Source organism: Chiloscyllium punctatum, chromosome 1, assembly GCF_047496795.1.
Source record: "Chiloscyllium punctatum isolate Juve2018m chromosome 1, sChiPun1.3, whole genome shotgun sequence".
Classification (NCBI taxonomy): Eukaryota; Metazoa; Chordata; class Chondrichthyes; order Orectolobiformes; family Hemiscylliidae; genus Chiloscyllium; species Chiloscyllium punctatum.
Window position 1 is genome coordinate 55,367,872 of NC_092739.1, and position 20,280 is coordinate 55,388,151.

Below are 20,280 nucleotides of genomic sequence, written 5' to 3' on the forward strand. Positions count from 1 at the left end.
CATGATAGCCAACAAGTTGAGAAGAATCCTGATGAATCTCAGTTTGACCTTGTGTTATCAGTAATTCTTCAATGTTTCACAGTGCACATAAAACATTGCCAAAATGCTTCCGCAACCTGCAGGGCAGTTCTGAACCAGAAAGAGGCACCACTTTGTGCACAATATTGTGTTATGAGGGAGAATGGACAAGTGAGCTGCCCAATATACATCTCCTGCTTTTCGTGACCTTGCATTCCTTTGAAAAGCTGATAGATAAAATGAAAATTTTCTTTCATCCAATGAATCATTACTGATTCCATGCTTTCACTCACAGGATGGATATAAATGTGGAGTAAAGTATGCAAGTGAGGTCTTAGCATAATCCTTGCAAATTGCATTTAGCCTGCCCACATTAAAGTGCAATGCCTTGGCTGCAGTCCTCACCATAATGATCAAGAATCCCTGATATCTAATGCATCGACAGTAAAGAGGACTGTTGTTTGTGAGAAATAAGTAATGCTTGGCAACTACACCTGCTTACATTCTTGGGTTGTCTGAAAAAGTTCCTCATTTCTCACATGTCCTGCTTCAACAGTGAGAGTTAAAATGTCAGCTCCAGATTAATAGTGCAAATAAACATAAGTGAAACATTGTTTGCTATGATGTTTCACCCATAGTACTTATGCACCCTCAGTAAATGCATCATCAGCCTCTCACTGCATCGGAGTGCAGTTCTTATGTCCGCAGCTGAGTGGACAAGCCTGTTTTGCAGTTGTCCTGTTGGCTTGGAAAAGTTCAGTGGTTGTTCCTTGTTGTGCATTTGGGCCCAGAGGCTAAGAGTCTCCTGCTCAAGTGCAGGCTTGCTTTCCAGCCTTGATCTACAGCAAATTTGGGATTGCAGACAGGAAAATGGGGCCAGGCAAATCTGCAGTTCTCAGAGAAGCTTTTGGAGCTTTTGAAGCTTTTGGTGCTAGCCTCTAGTGGAGGTTCGCTGAGGGCTATACATGCATACAAAAGAGAGGGGAGAATTTGCCGTCTACAAAGAATAAAAGCTTGTGCAGATTAAGAATAAATTAACATTGACGGCAATGGCAGGTCAGCACACCACAACGAAGCTTATTGGGTTGGCCACTGAAGTCTTCCATATCCACGCAAGTGGTTGTGCACTTCTTTAAAAATCCAAAATTTTCTCCTTATAGGGAACCCCACTCAATAAAATGATTGATTTCATATAATTAGCTAACATCGCGTACACATAACAATAGCCAGTCATGCTGCATGTAACAAACATATGTTACAACTTGAATTACATATACACTTTTTAAAACACTTACAGATTTGTCATTCTTTTGGAATGTTAAACACATTTGTACGATAATTTACCATTCTATTGACCGGAGCAGATTCCTGCTATTGTTAGTTGCCACATGAGTCATGATGCAGTGATACTGTTGTATCACCTGATTTATACTTCAGTGATGTGCTTTATGTCACAGCATATAAAAATGTTATTTATACCATAAAATATAACTTTGGTACATGCAATATTTTATGGTAATGAAGAAATTCAAGGGTATAGATGTTTCTCAAATTTTTGAAAGCTTCCAAGGTTTCTACATTATCTCATCCTGTGGTCAATTTGGAGCATCAACCATGCATCTGAGGTAGTTTGCAGTTGCTAATTTCCACCACTCTCAGGCCATAGCATTGCACTCTATGCTTATTTTAAAGCTTTGTGTAACTAACCTGAACTGAATATTCAGAATGTCCCAGCTTCTTTTTAGAGAACCAATCTTCTTCAGCTGAGATTCAGATGTGTCCAGGTTTCAAGATATACCATTTACCGATACAGCATGAAAACATGTCACCTTGCTGTACCTGTGTAGTTCAAGCCTCCTTACAGTTTTTGCAGCAGAGTTGTAAAAATCTACACCATCGAAAAATGTTAGCCAAATTATAATCAAGGTTAACATGTTAACCTAGCAACACAAAAAAACCTTCTTATCTTCTGTTAATTGCACTGGCAGAAACTTCTTACTGATAATGAGATTGGAGGCTGGGTACCATTTCTGAACCCCACCACATTCTCATCTCTACCAGAATTAAGTCCGGTCAAATTTCATCTCTTATCGGCCAATTAAGGACCACTTAAGGGTCTCAGTCTGTTGCTGCTAGGATTCACCCAGTTGCAAAGTGGACTGTAGCCATACAGCATGCACAACAGGTGAAACTATGTGGGCTGTTTGTATTGCAGGGTGGCAGAAGAAAAACACTTGATAAAGGCAGTCAGAACCTGATCATAGGACTACAAAACAGAAGGGGAGTGTGAGTACCATAAGAGTGCCCACTGCTCTTGCCTCTGACCACCTTGCCACATACATGCCCTGTGAAATTTATTCTCCCCATAACAATACTTACCTCTGGCTTACCTCCATAATGCTAGGACCCCAAGTAAATGTTTCTCCAGCAGCAGCCAAAGCCTCCACACTGACACTGCAAGCACAAGCATTGCCAGCCTCTGATTGATTGGCAGGCAAGGTTGTACTTCCACTCTGGAGGTCTTGTTTCAGAGGTAGGACTGACAATAACCTATTTCCTGGTTAATATTTGCTTCACTTGGCTTTCCTAGAAAGAGGCACTGAGGGTTTCCTGCTGGCTCTCCAGCTGGAGGGTGAGACCTCTGATGCTGCAGCACAATTCTGTGTATCATTTCCATTTTCCAACCGTATTCATAGTAAACACTCCATGATATAATTGAGACGGTTTCAAGTTCACCATAGCACACCTAAACTGAAAACCTGCATGAGAAACATGTAAATGATTTCTAAACATACAAATCAGGAGCAGGAGTAGGCATTTGGGCCTTTGAGGCTGTTTTGTCATTTAAGATCATGGCTGATTAGATTTTGGCCTCAACACTACTGTCTATCACTCATAACCTTTCATTCCCTGGTCAATCAAGAACATACCTAGCACTGCCTCAAAAATATCCAATGAGCCAATCTTCTAAACCTCCTGCTCCTTACTTAAATCAATGGCCCCGGTCATTGGTTCCTCCATCATGGGGAAAAATGCTTTCCTGTCTACCCTATCTCCTCTCCTCAATTTTTAATATCTCAATCATGTCCCATATCAAGCTCCGATCCAAAGGAAAATAACCCCAGTCTATCCAGTCTCCCTTCACAACTAAAATTCTTCAACCCAGGCAACATGCTGGTAGATCTCCCCTGCACCCTCTGCAATGCAATTACTTATGAGATTGGGAGAATGTTGATATGCATACTTTTACTACTGGGGCACAAAATTCTCATACTATCCACAATGATGAAAGAATCCAAAGTGTTTAATAAGCAAGTGGACAAACTTTTGATAATGAACATTTTAAAAAGAGGAAAGGAAGAGCAGAACAGTACTATCTCGATTCATTCAAACACAGTACAAACAGCAGCCTCATCTTATGGTGTGAAATTCTAAGAATTTCAGCATATGCAAAGTTTGCAACAATGATCCTGTTTGCAATTTTAAGCACATGGGACACATTCACAGCAAGTTGCATGGTAGAATTATTTTAGTCTGTGTAAGAAAATTGCAGGTGATTCAAGTTGTCATTCACAATAAAAAGTTCATATCAAGAATAGTAAAATAGCACTCAAAATTAATTTAAGTAGATGGCTGAAAACTTAAGTATTTTTGAAATGATGAAAGTCAAAGTTTACACAACAGAAAATGCTAATAAATAAAGGACCAACATCTGGACATTTTCTGATAAGAGCATACATGTCAAAGGCAGAGGCCCCAAAACCTAAAGAACAAAGACTGACTGGCAATACTATTAAGGAGTTAGAACATGATTACCAGCATTTTTAAAATATTTACCAACTCAATTTCTTTTGGAGATTGTACCTGTCCAGTTGGCACTAACAATTTTTTGCCAAAGAGATCAGTCTGCATGAGGGAGCATCTAAAGTGACTATCGTAGCATGCATCACAATCAAATCTAACCCTTTCCTAATCTGGCAGAAATGCATAGACATACTTCACAGGAAAGATCACTGAGAAGTGACCATTCGTAGAAACTAAGGTTTTTTTTTTCTTCTCTCTGATCCTGGGCAATAAAAACACCAAAATGTTAGCACAGGTGGAAACAGCTAATTTCACAAAGAACAGGAGCTGCAGTTCTGATCTGCTTAGGCAATATAGAAACAGTGCCATCCAAGTTTCTATTTGATGAATCCCGAGCTTGATAAATCTGAAATTCATGCAATTGGGTGCATTTTAAATATGTATGACCATATCTGTTTTCTCAGTTCAGGCAGTCCAAATCTGAGCACTTAAAATGGTTAAGGCTTATTTGGAATGGCTCTAAATTAAAGAGGTTTGTTAATTAAAGGCGGCAATAAATTTCTCAGTTCAAATTGAATGAGGCTGCTCAGGCTCATGCGACAAGAGTCATCAAATGTTGTAAGGTCAGGAGCACGCACTTTCACTGCTACGTCATAAAAATTGCTTCAAACGCACTTTCATTTATTTCGAGAAGTCTGTTCACTGTCCCTTTACAGATCATTGGTTATACTGTTCCATGTGATAGAACTCTAATTTGAATGAGCTAATGAAATTTCCACATTTTTCTGAGGGCACAGAGTCACCTATTTTGAAGCCTTCACCAAAATGATATGTTTACATTTTTGTTGTACCTCAACCCTATTGAAATCCAACAGGAAAAGGAGCTAGAATGCACATAGATGAAAGTGAACTTCCATATCATTTATCAAAAAAAATAATTTTTATATATCTAATTATAATGGGTTGGATTTTCTGACTTATTGGAAGTCAGGGTGAGGATAGGGATAGGAAAATGCGGACAGCCAACTTGGGACAACCTTTCAACATCTTTCCGTTTTCAGTGGAATTCTGAGGGGTGCACCTTGAACGAGATTGGCTGCCTGTTCACTATAATGTCTGGCAACCAATTAGAGCATTTTTGTCTGCCTGCCTTCCCTTCTTTTCTAATAGTGCTGTGAGTTTGATATTGCTGCAGAATCTTTGAGTCAGCAAAGTTGGAAGCTTATCTATCATCTTTAATAGGACTTCAAATGCAGAGATAGCCAATTAGGGACTGCCTCTAATTGTTACACCACTGGACACACTAATGACGTGAGAGATTGAGACTCCCATGTGGGTCCTGGCACCCACCAAAAAAATCAAGCCCAATGTCACAAACAAGACACCATTTAAAAATAAGTTCAAGGACTCATTCTGCATAAGTTGTGGCTCACCAGAAGACTCTCCAGTTCTTAAGATCTATTTATTATAGGCATATTGAAAGTTTCTAATCAAACTATTTGGCTTCATTAGGACCTCAAGAGGGCTGTCAAGTTCTGGAATGAGACTTGAAAGCAGACCTTCTGTATAAGATGTTGGGAAACTACCACTGTGCCACAATACTTCCACCTTTACTCCAATCATTCTAAATTCTGCATATTTTATTCCTGGTTTACAATCAACATTTGCAACAGCTATCCATTTGATATTAATTAATGTTTTAAAATTCAAATAATGTAAGTGGCTGTGAAAGACAACTTAAGTCCCATTTGAGCCAATGACAATTTGTGTTATCAGGTCAGTTCATTCATGGACTACAAATCAAACTACTTGATTTTTTCAAACAACCAATATCAACTTTGTTGAAAATTTGTTGTATCTCAATTTTGTCTACAATATTTCAAATTCCAGTTGTTAAAGAAAAAAACATTTTGAAAATTTCATTATTCTGAATGGTTCCTTTGCAAAGGTTCCCTTTAAGTAACCATTTGCATTTTGTAGTCTGTAACAAAGCAAATGTTTTTAAAGAAGCTGCCCACAAGGATCTAACAATCTTTGTAGCATAGATTTTACCCTTCCCAACTTGCAGCTAATGCCAAGGCAAGGGGAGTTCCAAACATCAGAAAGCCAAAAACAAATCCAGAATCAGTGACTCCCTCAAGCAGGGTAAACAGCCTGAAGATATCTTACAGACAGCAAATAAGCTAGCAAAATACTTAATTCTTATATTTGATTATTTTGCTCATTGTAAAAATTAAGGTTGGAACATAAATTGTAAAAGTTGAAATAGCAAGACAAGCTTTCTTTAGGAAGTATTTGAAGAAAGAGCGAGAGAAATAGGCTTACAGTAATAGGGGATTTCAATTTTGCTAACATTAACTGAGATCACATTCATGTTAAAGGATTAGCGAAGGTAGAATTCTTAAAATGCATCCAGGAGAACTTTTGTGCCAGTACGTATATAGTCCTACTAGAGATGGGGCAGTGCTAGCCCTAATCCTAGAAAATGAAGTCAGACAAGTAGTTGACATGTCAGTGGGTCAATATTTTGGGGATAGTGATCATAACTCTATACGTTCCAAAATCTTTATGAAATGGATAGGATAGTGCAGACATTAAGTGTCTAAATTTGGGGAAGGGAAATTTCAATATCATTAGACAGGATCTGGCAAACATAGACTGGGAGCAGATACTTGCAATAAGTTTACATTTGAAAAGTGGGAATCTTTCCAAGGACAGCATATTTCTCTAAGAGGGAAGGGCTAGGGTAGCAAGTCCAAAGAAGCCTAGGTATCAAGGTATATCAAGTATTAGATAAAAAGGAAAAAAGGAAGCATTATTAGGTACACAGCGCTAAAAACAGGGGAAGTATTTCAAGTTTATAGAGTGTGTAAGGGTGTGCTTAAAAAATGAAATTAGGAGACACTCTGGTGCCACTAAATATCTTAAGCAGTCAGGATTAAGGAAAAAACATTTTCTAAGTATATTAAGAGGAAGCGGATAATAAGGAAAAAGTGGGGCCTATTAGAGACCAAAGGGGTTATCTGTGCACGGAGCCTGCAAACGTGGGTGCATACTTAAATTATTAATTCTATGTGTTCACAGTGGAGAAAGGTACTGTAGCTGGAGATTTCAGTTGGGATGGTGAGGTTCCAGAACATGTTAAGATCAATAGAGAGGAGGTTTTATGTTTTAGCAGACATAAAACTGCATAAATCTTCAGGACCTGATGAGCTATATCCCAGGCTGCTACAGGAGACAAGGGAGGAGATTACTGGGGCCCTGGCAGAGGTATTTAATACTTTGGTAGCCACAGAAAATGTGTCAGTTGACTGGAGGATAACTTATTTGGTGGATAGAAGGGCAGCAGAGATAGGCCAGATAATTACAGAGCAGTTAATCCATCATCAGTGGCAAGGAAATTATTAGAAAAAATTCTGAGGGACAGAATTAATTAACACTTGGAATGGCATGGATTGATTAAGGATAGTCAGCTCAGATTTGTTAGAGGGAGATCTTGTCTAATTTGTAGGAGTTTTTTTTTGATTAAGAGTGATGATCTGGTTTACATGGACATCAGCAAGGCCTTAGACATGGTCCCACATGAAAGGCTGGTCCAAAATGGGATAACATGTTGGCAAACTAGATCCAAATGTGATTTGCAAATAGGAGGCAAAACATGATGGTGTAAGGTTGGAAGTCTGTGACCAACAGTGCACCACAGGGAACAATGCTGGGAGCCTTGCTGTTTGTGATGTATATTAACAACTTTAACATAAATGTTGAAGGTAAGTTTGCCCATGACACAAAAATTGGTGCAGTTGTTGACAGTGAGGAGGATGGTCTCAGGCTACAATCTAATATTGATCGGATAGTAAGTCGGACAGAGAATAGAATTTAATTTTGATCAGTGTGAGGTGATGCATTTTGGGAGGTTTAATAAAGGATGGATTTACACAATGAATGAAAAGTCCCCACAAAGTACTGAGGAACCAAGTGACCTTGGTGTATAAGTCCATAGATTCCTGAAGGTGTCAGCACAGGTAGATAAGGTGGTTAAGAAAGCATATATGATGCTTGCCTTCATAAGCTGAGGCATAGAATATAGGAGCAGGGAAGTTTTATCACAATTTTATAAAACAATTGTTAGGCCACAGGTGGAATATTGTGTGCTGGTCTGGTCACCACACTGTTGGGAAGCCATCATTGCACGAGAGAGGATGCAGAGAATATTCACCAGGATGTTGCCTGGGATGGAAAGTCTCAGTTCTGAAGAGAGACTGGACTGACTGGGTGTGTTTCTCCTGGAGCAGAAGAGGCTGAGGGGGGGGGGGGGGGGGGGGGAAGTGATGAGTGTTACAAAAATATGACAAGCAGAGACAGAATCTTTTCGCCCAGCAGATAGGTCTAAGACCCGAAGGCACAAGTTTAAGGTGAAGAAAAAGTGGTGAGAAAAAGAGGTGATCTGACGAAAATGAAATTTCACCCACAGAGCGGCAGAAGTATGGAAGCTTCTGCCTTTTGAAGGCAATGGAGGCAGGTACTTTCAACACCTGAATGAGCACTTAAAATGTCAGGATATTGCAGATTGCATTGAAATGGGATCAGTGCTGGGACCGCAGCTTTTTACAATATATATTAATGATATAGAAGATGGTATTAGTAATAACATTAGCAAATTTGCTGATGCTACTAAGCTGGGTGGCAGGATAAAATGTGAGAAGGATGTTAGGAGATTACAGGGTGACCTGGACAGGTTAGGTGAGTGGTCAGATGCATGGCAGATGCAGTTTAATGTGGATAAATGTATGGTTATCCACTTTGGTGGCAAGAACAGGAAGGCAGATTACTACCTAAATGGAATCAATTTAGGTAAAGGGGCAGTACAAAGATATCTGGTAATCTTGTACACCAGTCAATGAAGGTAAGCATGCAGGTACAGCGGGTAGTGAAGAAGGCTAATATAGCATGCTGGCCTTCATAACAAGAGGGAGTGAATGTAGAAGCAAAGAGGTTCTTCTGCAACTGTACGGGGCCCTGGTGAGACCACACCCAGAGTATTGTGTGCAGTTCTGGTCTCCAAGTTTGAGGAAAAACATTCTGGCTATTGAGGGAGTGCAGCGTAGGTTCACGAGGTCAATTCCTGGAATGGCGGGACTACCTGGAGCGACTGGGCTTGTATACCCTTGAGTTTAGAAGACTGAGAGGGGATCTGATTGCGACATACAAGATTAAAAAAGGATTGGACACTCTGGAGGCAGGAAACATGTTTTCGCTGATGTGTGAGTGCCGAACCAGAGGACACAGCTTAAAAATACGGGGTAGACCATTTAGGACAGAGATGAGGAAAAACTTCTTCACCCAGAGAGTGGTGGCTGTGTGGAATGCTCTGTCCCAGAGGGCAGTAGTGGCCCAGTCTCTGGATTCATTTAAGAAAGAGTTGGATAGAGCTCTCAAGGATAGTGGAATCAAGGGTTATGGAGAGAAGGCAGGAACAGGATACTGATTAAGGATGATCAGCCATGATCATATTGAATGGTGGTGCAGGCTAGAAGGGCAGAATGGCCTACTCCTGCACCTATTGTCTATTGTCTATATAGTTTGATGTTAATTGGCCAGCATGGAGACAGAGGGCAGGAGGGCTTATTTCTATAACTTTAATCTATGTAATTTTAATCATAAATGAAATAATGTGATACGAAACAAACATAAAATTAGATTTTCATGGCCAGAGAAGCTGTTCAGAAATAATTATGATTTAATGTAGCATTAAAAATTCCAGCTTCAGCTTATTAACAAGTTATAACATTTCTGAGGAGGGCGAGAGTTTAACAAATATGACAACATTAAAGGGGAAGTTATAATCAGTTCAAGATTTCAAGAACCTGTGTGTCTACATGGGCTTTAACAGTGCCGATTACGCGGACATATTGTACAGGGAATTACTAACAATAACAAGTGAGTTTCCTCATACAGCTGTGCATGCGTGAATAGAAGAAGTTGCTACTAGTATTGCAGGGAATGGAAACAGGAATTATAGTACCTCTATTATTACAATTGCAAAATCTAGGCTTCATTGTACTTAAATATTATCCCATAAACCTGAAGGTAAAGTAAAACTTTGGATATTATTTTAGTTGCTTACCTCAAAGAGGTCAGATGATTCATTCCCATATTGGTTGGAAATTATTCCAGATTGGTCACTGTACCACTTGAGTCCACCCAGAAAAGTTTCTGTGTCCAAGTCATTTACATCGAGCTCCGAAAGGTCAAGTTCAGGGAGATCTGAACACAGTGGCTGGTCTTCACCAACTAATGCAGCACACTACAAGAAAACAAAGGAAAGTATGTTTTAAAAATAGTTGACATTGCTGTACCAGCAAATAAATATTGCAACTTGCTACAGCATAATAGTAACTTCATTTAAAAGGTGCAGTGTCTTGGCAATGCGGTTTCAGCCAATGCTACTATGTAAAGTACTGTTAACAGGGGTGCAAAAGTAATGCAGGTTAACTTCCCCTTGACTTTCCCTGATGCATACTCTATGTAAATGACCTCATTTGAAATTGGCAACTTCCTTTCAAACTTGTACAATAAAGACTTGAATCAAAATATGCACTGTTTTTGAATTTTTGCCATATTAATGTTTAAAGCTATGCTGTTTTTAGTGCAAAATGGCTTTGATAACAGGGAAGATGAAAGAGAAAACAAAAAGCTATGACTGCCAGGTGAGGGACTGATTGACCTCATGGTCCACCAGGGAGCAAAGCAGGTTTGACAACACTTGACTCTACAGAGCTTCCCAGTGAATAAATATACTATAGTTGGAGTTAAAAATAGAAGTTTGTAATAAAAAAGTACAAACCAATTTTGACTGCAAGAATTAACAAAACATTTTGGTGCAGCTCTATACAATTCAGTGATGCTGAAAATCCTTTGCTATCTGTACATGATGCAGTAGGAGATCAACAAAGTTGGGCTCAAGGTTTGCATTGCGAATATCCAAGAATCCACCCAAAAGTGAGTTGAGTCTCTGATAACTGAATAGCAAAATATCTCAAGCACGTGCTGGATTTTGACAGCTGAGTGAATGTCAGATTATTAGTATAAATGGGCTTTTAAATAGCTAACAAGGATTCGGGAATTAACAAGTGAGAAAATTGTGAAGAAAACTACAGCTTGCCAGTTCATGCATATCTCATTGCTAGGTCCACACAGGTGCACTGAGCAGCTGATTCTGGTGTTTTTTTTATTAACTGAACTTCACTTATTAGGTAAAATAAGCAAACTTTATTGTCCTGCTCATAAAGCAACTGACAAATTTTACATTGCAAGTTATTCCATAAATTTATGCTCAGTAAAAATTTTACCTATATTCTCATAGTCGTAACTACCCTAAAAATAGATAACCATTTTAATCCTGTTGGATGATCTCTCACAATATTGTAAAATATATTTCTATATATTAGCTAAAAATGCTCATGCCCATTACAAATTTTGCTTTATAGTTTGACATTACCAGATTGATGCAGCCTCAGAAAATCGATTTGTGCAGAACTTCTCTTGACATGAAATCATATACCTCCACTCTATGACATCATGAACAGAGAATGCTGCCCATAATTCACTGCTTCCCATTCATAAATAATATCATTGGAACACAAGTTTAAGATATCACAACAAGGGGGAGGTCTACACAATACATTTGCTCTCAAGAAACTACTATCCAACACAACAGAGAAAACAAAGGACAACTGAGTGACTGAAGTACATAGGCATGTCTTGCAATAACCTTTATAATTATGGAGCAATTTTATTGGCTTTTAACTGATCTCTTTCTAACTTCGAATTGAATAGAATAGATTTTAAAATGTAGATTAAAGAATAAATGAGACATTTGATCATTTAAAACTTTTACTTTTGCCCTCTAATGAACTTCAGTGGACGAAATAAAAACAAATTTTGCAGAAAGATCCTTAATTGCTACTATGACTAAATGGTAAAATAATATAAAATCTACTATACTGTACTTTTGCACTTAATAATTACTTCCCCTTGCTGTCCTGAGAGAAACAGGCGAGATGGCAAAATATTCTTAGTGATATGGCAAAATATTCTTTACTGTCTCAAATTAAATTCTTTACTCAACTCTGGTTCACTCAAAACTAATGCATGACTGAAGAAAACAGATTTGCAAATACTGAAACACATTCTTTGCCAAAACCACTCAACTGCTTATTAACGAAGAGAGGCATCAAGAGGTCAGCAGATATTCCCAGTGCCTATGTAAACTGGAATGCAAGGTTTATGTACTGGAAGGGGCTGATGAGCAATCTATATAAAACATGCAATAGTGCTAATGCAATTCATGCACATGCAAGAATAGAAAAAAGACCTACTGCAACATTCTGAAAAATACTGGAATAGAATACAAAAAGCAAATAAAAACACATGAACGATTACACAGCTTTTGGCACAGGAAAAAATATATGCCTTCTATCAATTGTCTCTCAAGATTATCACAAAACCTAGCTGGAATCATCTTGGCATGTGTGCATTTCCTGGATTTGAACATAAATACATAAAATCCCCTTACAGGACAAAACGTACTATGGGTATATCCGAAGGAGCAGCCGTGAACCTTTCTGCCTTTTTTAAAATGAATTGTTCCCTTGCAGGTGATATAGATTTAAAAAGTCAGTGCTTATTTTTATATTACCAGCAGCAGCCTTTCCATACAAACATTCTGGAGCAGTTGCACTCCTACAGTGGATGACTTAGATTTAAATTTAATGTTTAAAAATAGTTATTCTAAACCAAGACTATTGTGAAAATATATGAGTTTGTACAATGAAAACCTGAGAAAACACAAACTATAAATACAAATCTTTGGTTCACACATTATGTTATCTAATTCACTCTAACATTTTGTTTGTGGCACCAGGCCAAACCAATTACCAAATGACAGTAAAATTTCAAGTTAAATCTGAACCTTATGACATAAGTTGTTTCGTAAATGAGAATTGTATTAAAAAAAAAGTCAGCGTCACCTTTAACAGCATTGAAATCATAGGTGTGTGGCTGCTTTCCAAATGAAAGAGACAGATAAAATCTAAGATAAAATTTCTGCCTGCTTATCATAGTGCAAGGTTATACAAAAGTTTTTAGGCAAGTTTTTAAAAAAGGATCAGTAAAGCTAGCTCCTCTCACAGAAGATAATGAAAAGAGCTTGTGTGTAACATTGTCTCAATCATTTACTGGGAAAACAAGTTTGAAGCAAATTGAGGCTCAGGTGAATACTCTTTCAAACAGCATTCCTTATTTATTTAGACATAAGTTCGTTTATACTCACTACTGATGAAAAGATCAGTGAATTATACCACAGCTCACCTCTGTTTCAGTCCACTCAAAGTCTTGGTTGCACCTGTCCCACTCCATTCAGTTTATGCCTTAAAATCTCAATAAGTCCACAGGCACACACAGCAGGCACACATGTGGGGTGCTGGCCCCTTACTGAAATTGAACTGAAGGCACCTGTCTTACTACTACACTAACGCTACTGTTCAGTGTCACATGACAAGGTTATTAAAAGGAGTTAGTGCTGTCAGTCAGAGGCACTATTCCATGATAACACCAATGACGTCTAAGAGGGTGGAGCTACAGTTAAGTACAGTAAATCTTTAAACTACTCAACCTTTGAATCTTTAGTCCCGTGCTGTGATTAAATTCCACTTTAGGAACCACGTCTTTATAACAATTCTGCCAATTAAAGAAATTAAATGATAATGACATTTTTTTTTAAATCTTGTTGGAAGAGTCTTAAATGACATGAGGTTAAATACTATTTCATAGTCTAAAATTGTTTTCTTAATTTATTAGAAAATAGAATTTTACAAGAATTAGAATCCCTACAGTGTGGAAACAGGCCCTTCGGCCCAACAAGTCCACATGGACCCTCCAGACCCGTTCCCCTACTCTATATTTGCCCCTGACTAATGCGCCTAGCCTATGCATTCCTGAACACTAGGGGCAATTTAGCATGGCCAATCACTTAACCTGCACATCTTTGGACTGTGGGACGAAATCCATGTAGACATGGGAAGAATGTGCAAACTCCACACAGTCTGAGGCTGGAATCAAACCTGGGTTCCTGGCGCTGTGAGGCAGTAGTGCTAACCACTGAGTCACCCTGAAAGAAATCAAACTCTTTAAGCATTTGCAAGGATTACACAATTTGAAACTCTGACTAATTTTCTTCCACTTCATTTTCTGAATTATAAACCATACAAATGTTGAAGTTCCAAGAAACTGCAATACAGTACTGAAATCATCACAATAAATAAAATGTTTTAGTTTTTTCTAAGCTGAATGAAGGACAAAACTGAATTTTCAGAAAGATTTGATACATTGAAAATTACCTAAGCCTTTACTTTCGCAATAACCTACACGCATAGAAACAATACAACAATATCATCTGTGTTGACAGTCAAAATAGAAAGGTGCAGAATTACATTATGATTTTGTGAAATTGGCATGGATTTCAAATATAAACAAGATTTTATTTTAATCAATGTGAAAAAAAACCATTAATGCTTCTGTAAGCATTCTAGTAAGAAAGCATTCTAGTATGATTCTAGTAAGTAAGGACATTAACCTCTGCATCCAAAAGAGCAGAAATCTGCCTTAGGTACAGACCAAGATATTGGTCATAAACCTGAAAAATGTCTGATGAAGTGATTTCCCCAAACTGGCTGATTATTGATAAGGGGCAAACTTGGTGTCCAATTAAGGATGGCAGGCCAAAGACTTAACATTTCCAAAGCTGATTTAACAATTCTGAACTGGACTTTTCTAGTTAGCCTGAAACAATATGTCTCAATAGCCTTTAACTCACAAGGTTAGTGGGCGGCACGGTGGCACAGTGGTTAGCACTGCTGCCTCACAGCGCCGGAGACCCGGGTTCAATTCCCGCCTCAGGCGACTCTCTGTGTGGAGTTTGCACGTTCTCCCCGTGTCTGCGTGGGTTTCCTCCGGGTGCTCCGGTTTCCTCCCACAGTCCAAAGATGTGCAGGTCAGGTGAATTGGCCATGCTAAATTGCCCGTAGTGTTAGGTAAGGGGTAGATGTAGGGGTATAGGTGGGTTGTGCTTCGGCGGGGCGGTGTGGACTTGTTGGGCCGAAGTTTAATATCTGCAAAATGCCAGAAATGCAAAATGGATAACCTGACTCGGTCTTCTCCAGAGGTCCCCATAACAGGCTTCAGTCAATTTGATTAATTTCATGTTATATTAAGAAACAACTACGAGCACTAATACTGCAAAGGCTATGGCCTTGATACCAACCCAGTTTCAGCATTGAAGACTTGGGCTCTGGAATCATTTGTAACTTTGACGAGACGTTTTCCAAAAAAGCTGCAACATTGGCATCTACCAGACAATGTGGATAATTACCCAGGTACCTCTTGTAAACAATTCAGCCAATTAGCACCTCCTCAAGCTATTCTCAATCATTAGCAACATTATAGAAGGTCTAAAATACTATTAGGTGGCACTTACACAGTGATAACTTGCTCACTGACTGTTTGGGTTTCACCGAGGCCATTTGGTTCCAGACTGAATTACAACCTTTGTGCAAACATGGAACAAAAGAACATGATCCAAGATATGAGGCGAAAGTGACTGCCCTTGTCATTAAGGAGACAGTGGCAAAGTGACAATGCCACTGCACTAGTAATCCAGAGGTTCAGGCTAATGCTTTGGCATGTGTTTTCAAACCCCACTATCATAGCTGGTGGAATTTAAATGCAATATGATTAAATATGGGAGTTGAAAGCTACTATGATTAATGACGACCATGGCAACTATTATTTATTGTTACAAAAACCCATCCAGTTCACTAATGTACTTTAGGAAAGGAAATCTGCCATCAGTCTTTTCAACCTGCAATTCCAAGGACGCAGCAATATGATTGACTTTTGACTGCCTTCTGAAAAGGCCTTGCAAGTCACTTTGTTCATGGTATGGGCAATAAATGCTAGCCTTGCCAGTAAAACCCAAATCCCATTAAAGAATGAAGTAAAATTTGATCAAGCAATAGGAAGGAGCCTCAACAAAACTGAAGTCAATGGGGATCAAAAAATAATTCTCCAATGGTTGATGCTATAGCTATCATAAAATAAGATGGTTGAGGTTGCTCGATTCCTAATTAACCCAGGGCATGGACATTACTGCAAGAATTCTTTGAGGTAAGTCCTGGGCCCAAACATCTTTAACTTTTTCATCAATCATCCTTGCATCCTAAAGTCAGAAGAGGAGGTGTTTGTTGATGCTTGCACAATCAGTACCATATGTGACTCTTCACTTATTGCAGTTCCTAATCATGCAGTCGGCTCTGCTGTAACGCACGTTTCTTTAATGCAAATTGGCTATAATGTGACTGAAGAATTTAGATCATTATTTGTAGAACGCAAACTTTCCTTACCTGTATTGGCTTAATATGATTCCAGACCCATTCGTTTAAATGGTGCTGCAAATTTATTAAAATGTGAAATCGCATGGGAATAGAACTATTGTGTTATATCAGAACAGACTGTATACAGGAAGTTCTGGACAATATTCAGCTTTTTCACTTAAAGGTAACACAAGTACAAGGTAATGACCATTTCCAGCAATACAGAATAACTTTTTCCCTTTGAAATTCAACAGCATTCCCATTGCAAATCAACCACTATCAATACCCAATGGGTTCACATTGTACAAAAACATAACTGGACAAATCATATAAATGATGTGCCTATGATAACAGGTCAGAGGCTGGGAAATCTGCTGTGAGTAACTCATTTAATGCTTCACAAAGTCAGTCCAAAATTGACAAGACACAAATCAGTATACTTTCCACTGGCCTGGATGAGTGCATTTCTACCAAAACTCAAAATTCTCAAGACAATCCAGGACAAACCAGCCACTTATCTTACAGTCATAGAGTCATAGAGATGTACAGCATGGAAACAGACCCTTCGGTCCAACCCGTCCATGCCAGCCAAATATCCCAACCCAATCTAGTCCCACCTGCCAGCACCCGGCCCATATCCCTCCAAACCCTTCCTATTCATATACCCATCCAAATGCCTCTTAAATGTTGCAATTATACCAGCCTCCACAACTCCCTCTGGAAGCTCATTCCATGCACGTACCACCCTCTGTGTGAAAATGTTGCCCTGTAGGTCTCTTTTATATCTTTCCCTTCTCACCCTAAACCTATGCCCTCTAATTCTGGACTCTCCCACCCCAGGGAAAAGACTTTGCCTATTTACCCTATCCATGCCCCTCATAATTTTGTAAACCTCTATAATTTTTAGATTAGATTAGATTAGATTACTTACAGTGTGGAAACAGGCCCTTTGGCCCAACAAGTCCACACCGCCCCGCCGAAGCGTAACCCACCCATACCCCTACATCTACATCTACCCCTTACCTAACACTACGGGCAATTTAGCATAGCCAATTCACCTGACCTGCACATTTTTTGGACTGTGGGAGGAAACCGGAGCACCCGGAGGAAACCCACGCAGACACAGGGAGAACGTGCAAACTCCACACAGTCAGTCGCCTGAGGCGGGAATTGAACCCGGGTCTCCGGCGCTGTGAGGCAGCAGTGCTAACCACTGTGCCACCGTGCCGCCCACAAATGTCACCCCTCAGCCTCTGACACTCCAGGGAAAACAGCCCTAGCCTGTTCAGCCTCTCCCTATAGCTCAAATCTTCCAACCCTGGCAACATCCTTGTGAATCTGAACCATTTCAAGTTTCACAACATCTTTCTGATAGGAAGGAGACCAGAATTGCGCACAATATTCCAACAGTGGCCTAACCAATGTCCTGTACAGCTGCAACATGACCTCCCAACTCCTGTACTCAATACTCTGACCAATAAAGGAAGGCATACCAAACGCCTTCTTCACTATCCTATTGACCTGCTACTCCACTTTCATGGACCTATGATCCTGCACTCCAAGGTCTCTTTGTTCAGCAACACTCCCTAGGACCTTACCATTAAGTGTATAAGTCCTGCTAAGATTTGCTTTCCCAAATGCAGCATCTCGTATTTATCTGAATTAAATTTCATCTGCCACTTGTCAGCCCATTAGCCCATCTGGTCAAGATCCTGTTGTATTCTGAGGTAACCCTCTTCACTGTCCACGACACCTCCAATTTTGGTGTCACCTGCAAACTTACTAACTGTATCTCTTATGCTTACATCCAAATCATTTATGTAAATGACAAAAAGTAGAGGACCCAGCACTGATCCTTGTGGCATTCCACTGGTCACAGGCCTCCAGTCTTAAAAATAACCCTCCACCACTACTCGCTGTCTTCTTCCTTTGAGCCAGTTCTGCATCCAAATGGCTAGTTCTCCCTGTATTCTTAACTCCACTCAACAACGTAAACATTAATTCTGTCAATTATGAGCATACTATGGTTGAAGTGTGTATCTACAAGATGCACTGCAGCAACTTGGCAAAACTATTTTGACAGCACCTTCCAAACTCCTAACCATTACCATCTTGAAGGACAAGTGAAGGAAACACATGGTAATACCACCATTTGCCAGTTTTCCTTCCAAGTCTCACACTATCCTGGTTTGGAACTGTGTCATCATTCCTTCATGGTCACTGAGTCAAAATGTTAGATCTCCCTTCTTAACATTACCTTGGATGTACCCTATGTCTACTGGATTGCAGTACTTTAAGAAGGCAACTCATTAACACCTTCTTAAAGTCAATTAGGAATGAATAACAAATGCTGACCTTTCCATCAATGCTGAAATTTAATAAAATAATATTTTAAAGTTAGTTACCAAACTGGCAGACCTATCTTTGTTGGACATTTCTAAGCCTGCTAGATTCTGCACTTATCCCAACTGTGACTGAAAAGTTTTGCCTTCAGTTGCAAAATATGGATTCTTCCTGGCAGTCTTTGACATATTAAATTGACCATGTCAGTCAAGTTCTCACAGCAGAAATCATGTGGAGGCCATATGAAATTAGACTCTAATCTTAGACAACATCCACTTAACAAGCATATGGCAGATAGTGTCATAGAATCATAGAGACGTACAGTATGGAAATAGACCCTTCAGTCCAATTCATCCATGCCCACCAGATATCTTAAATTAATCTAGTCCCATTTGCCAGCATTTGTCCATACCTGGCTAAACCCTTACTATTCACATACCCATTCAGATGCATTTTAAGTTTTGTAATTATACCAGCTTCCACACTTCCTCTGACAGCTCATTCCATACATGCACCACCCTCTGTGTGAAAAAGCTACTCTTCAGGTCCCCTTTAAATCTTTTCCCTCTCACCTTAAACCTATGCCTTCTAGTTCTGGACTCCGCTACTCTGCAGTGAAGATCTTGGCTATTCATTCTATCTATACCCTCATGATTTTATAAACCTCTATAAGGTCACCCCCTCATACTGCAGGGAAAAGAGCCCAGCCCATTCAACCTTTCCCCATAGCTCAAACTTTTCAGCCCTGGCAACATCCCTTGTAAATATCTTCTGAATACTTTCAAATTTCACAACATCCTTCCTACAGAAGGGATCAGAACTGAACGCAGTACCTAAGTATTGAATATAGGAGAAAGTAAGGACTGCAAGATGCTGGAGAGTCAGAGTCAAAAAGTGTGACCCTGGAAAAAGCACAGCAAGTTAATGCTCAAAATGTTGACTCACCTGCCTCCTTCGATGTTACCTGAACTGCTGTGCTTTTTCCAGCACCACACTTTCCAACTCTAAGTATTGAATGTGGCTATTTTAGAAATATTAACTTCCTTCTTAATAAAGTACAAGCAGTGAGCCATCTGCCTGACATTAGACTAATTTCAATAGCCCCAAGTTTACATGCAGTGAAATTTAACTGTTTTTCAAAGTACTCTTGGAGGCCTCCACCATAAAGATAAACACTCAAGATTTATAGCAATCTTGAAAATGGTTCTTGGCACCAACTTGGCTTTAACTGCCCAATTGCCTTTTGATTGTCTCTTTCTTCATAATTGCTTTCCTTATAATCTCCCAAATCCAGCATAATCATTGCTTCCTGTCCTCCAGATCTCTTCCACCTCCAAACAGTCATCTCTCCACAAATCTTTCACTTCCAGATAGCTTCTCCAAATGCCTCTACACCCTCCTGATTATTTACACTTATCCTGGTGGCTATCTCCCTATTCCTGATTGTTTGCCATGCTCTGGATCCTCAATTCTCTCTGGGTTCTCTCTATGTCTCTAGATCCCACATCCCTCCAGGTTACCTTTCCTCCAATAATCACCTCTACATCTCTTCATCATTACTTTTTCCCCACACTGACCACTTTCATTCTTACATTAATCTCCATCCTCTCAATTGCTGCCCAATCCTGGATCCTCTAACTTCATGATTAGAGTGGTGCTGAAAATGCACAGCAGGTCAGGCAACATC

The 20,280-nt window shown here is 39.4% G+C and overlaps 1 protein-coding gene across 4 annotated transcripts in view; it reads right to left on the minus strand.

Moving 5' to 3' along the window:
* The window catches only part of ppargc1a (peroxisome proliferator-activated receptor gamma, coactivator 1 alpha), a 725,479-nt gene that overhangs the window by 128,795 nt on the left and 576,404 nt on the right, over positions 1–20,280 (minus strand). For 3 of the 4 annotated variants that reach the window (XM_072563359.1, XM_072563267.1, XM_072563521.1), the window contains exon 3: positions 9,947–10,126. In XM_072563359.1, coding sequence (XP_072419460.1) covers positions 9,947–10,126 — 180 coding nt within the window. Of the gene's footprint in view, positions 1–9,946; positions 10,127–13,191; positions 13,321–20,280 lie in introns of those variants that run through there. The other variant, XM_072563446.1, reaches the window with a different exon arrangement.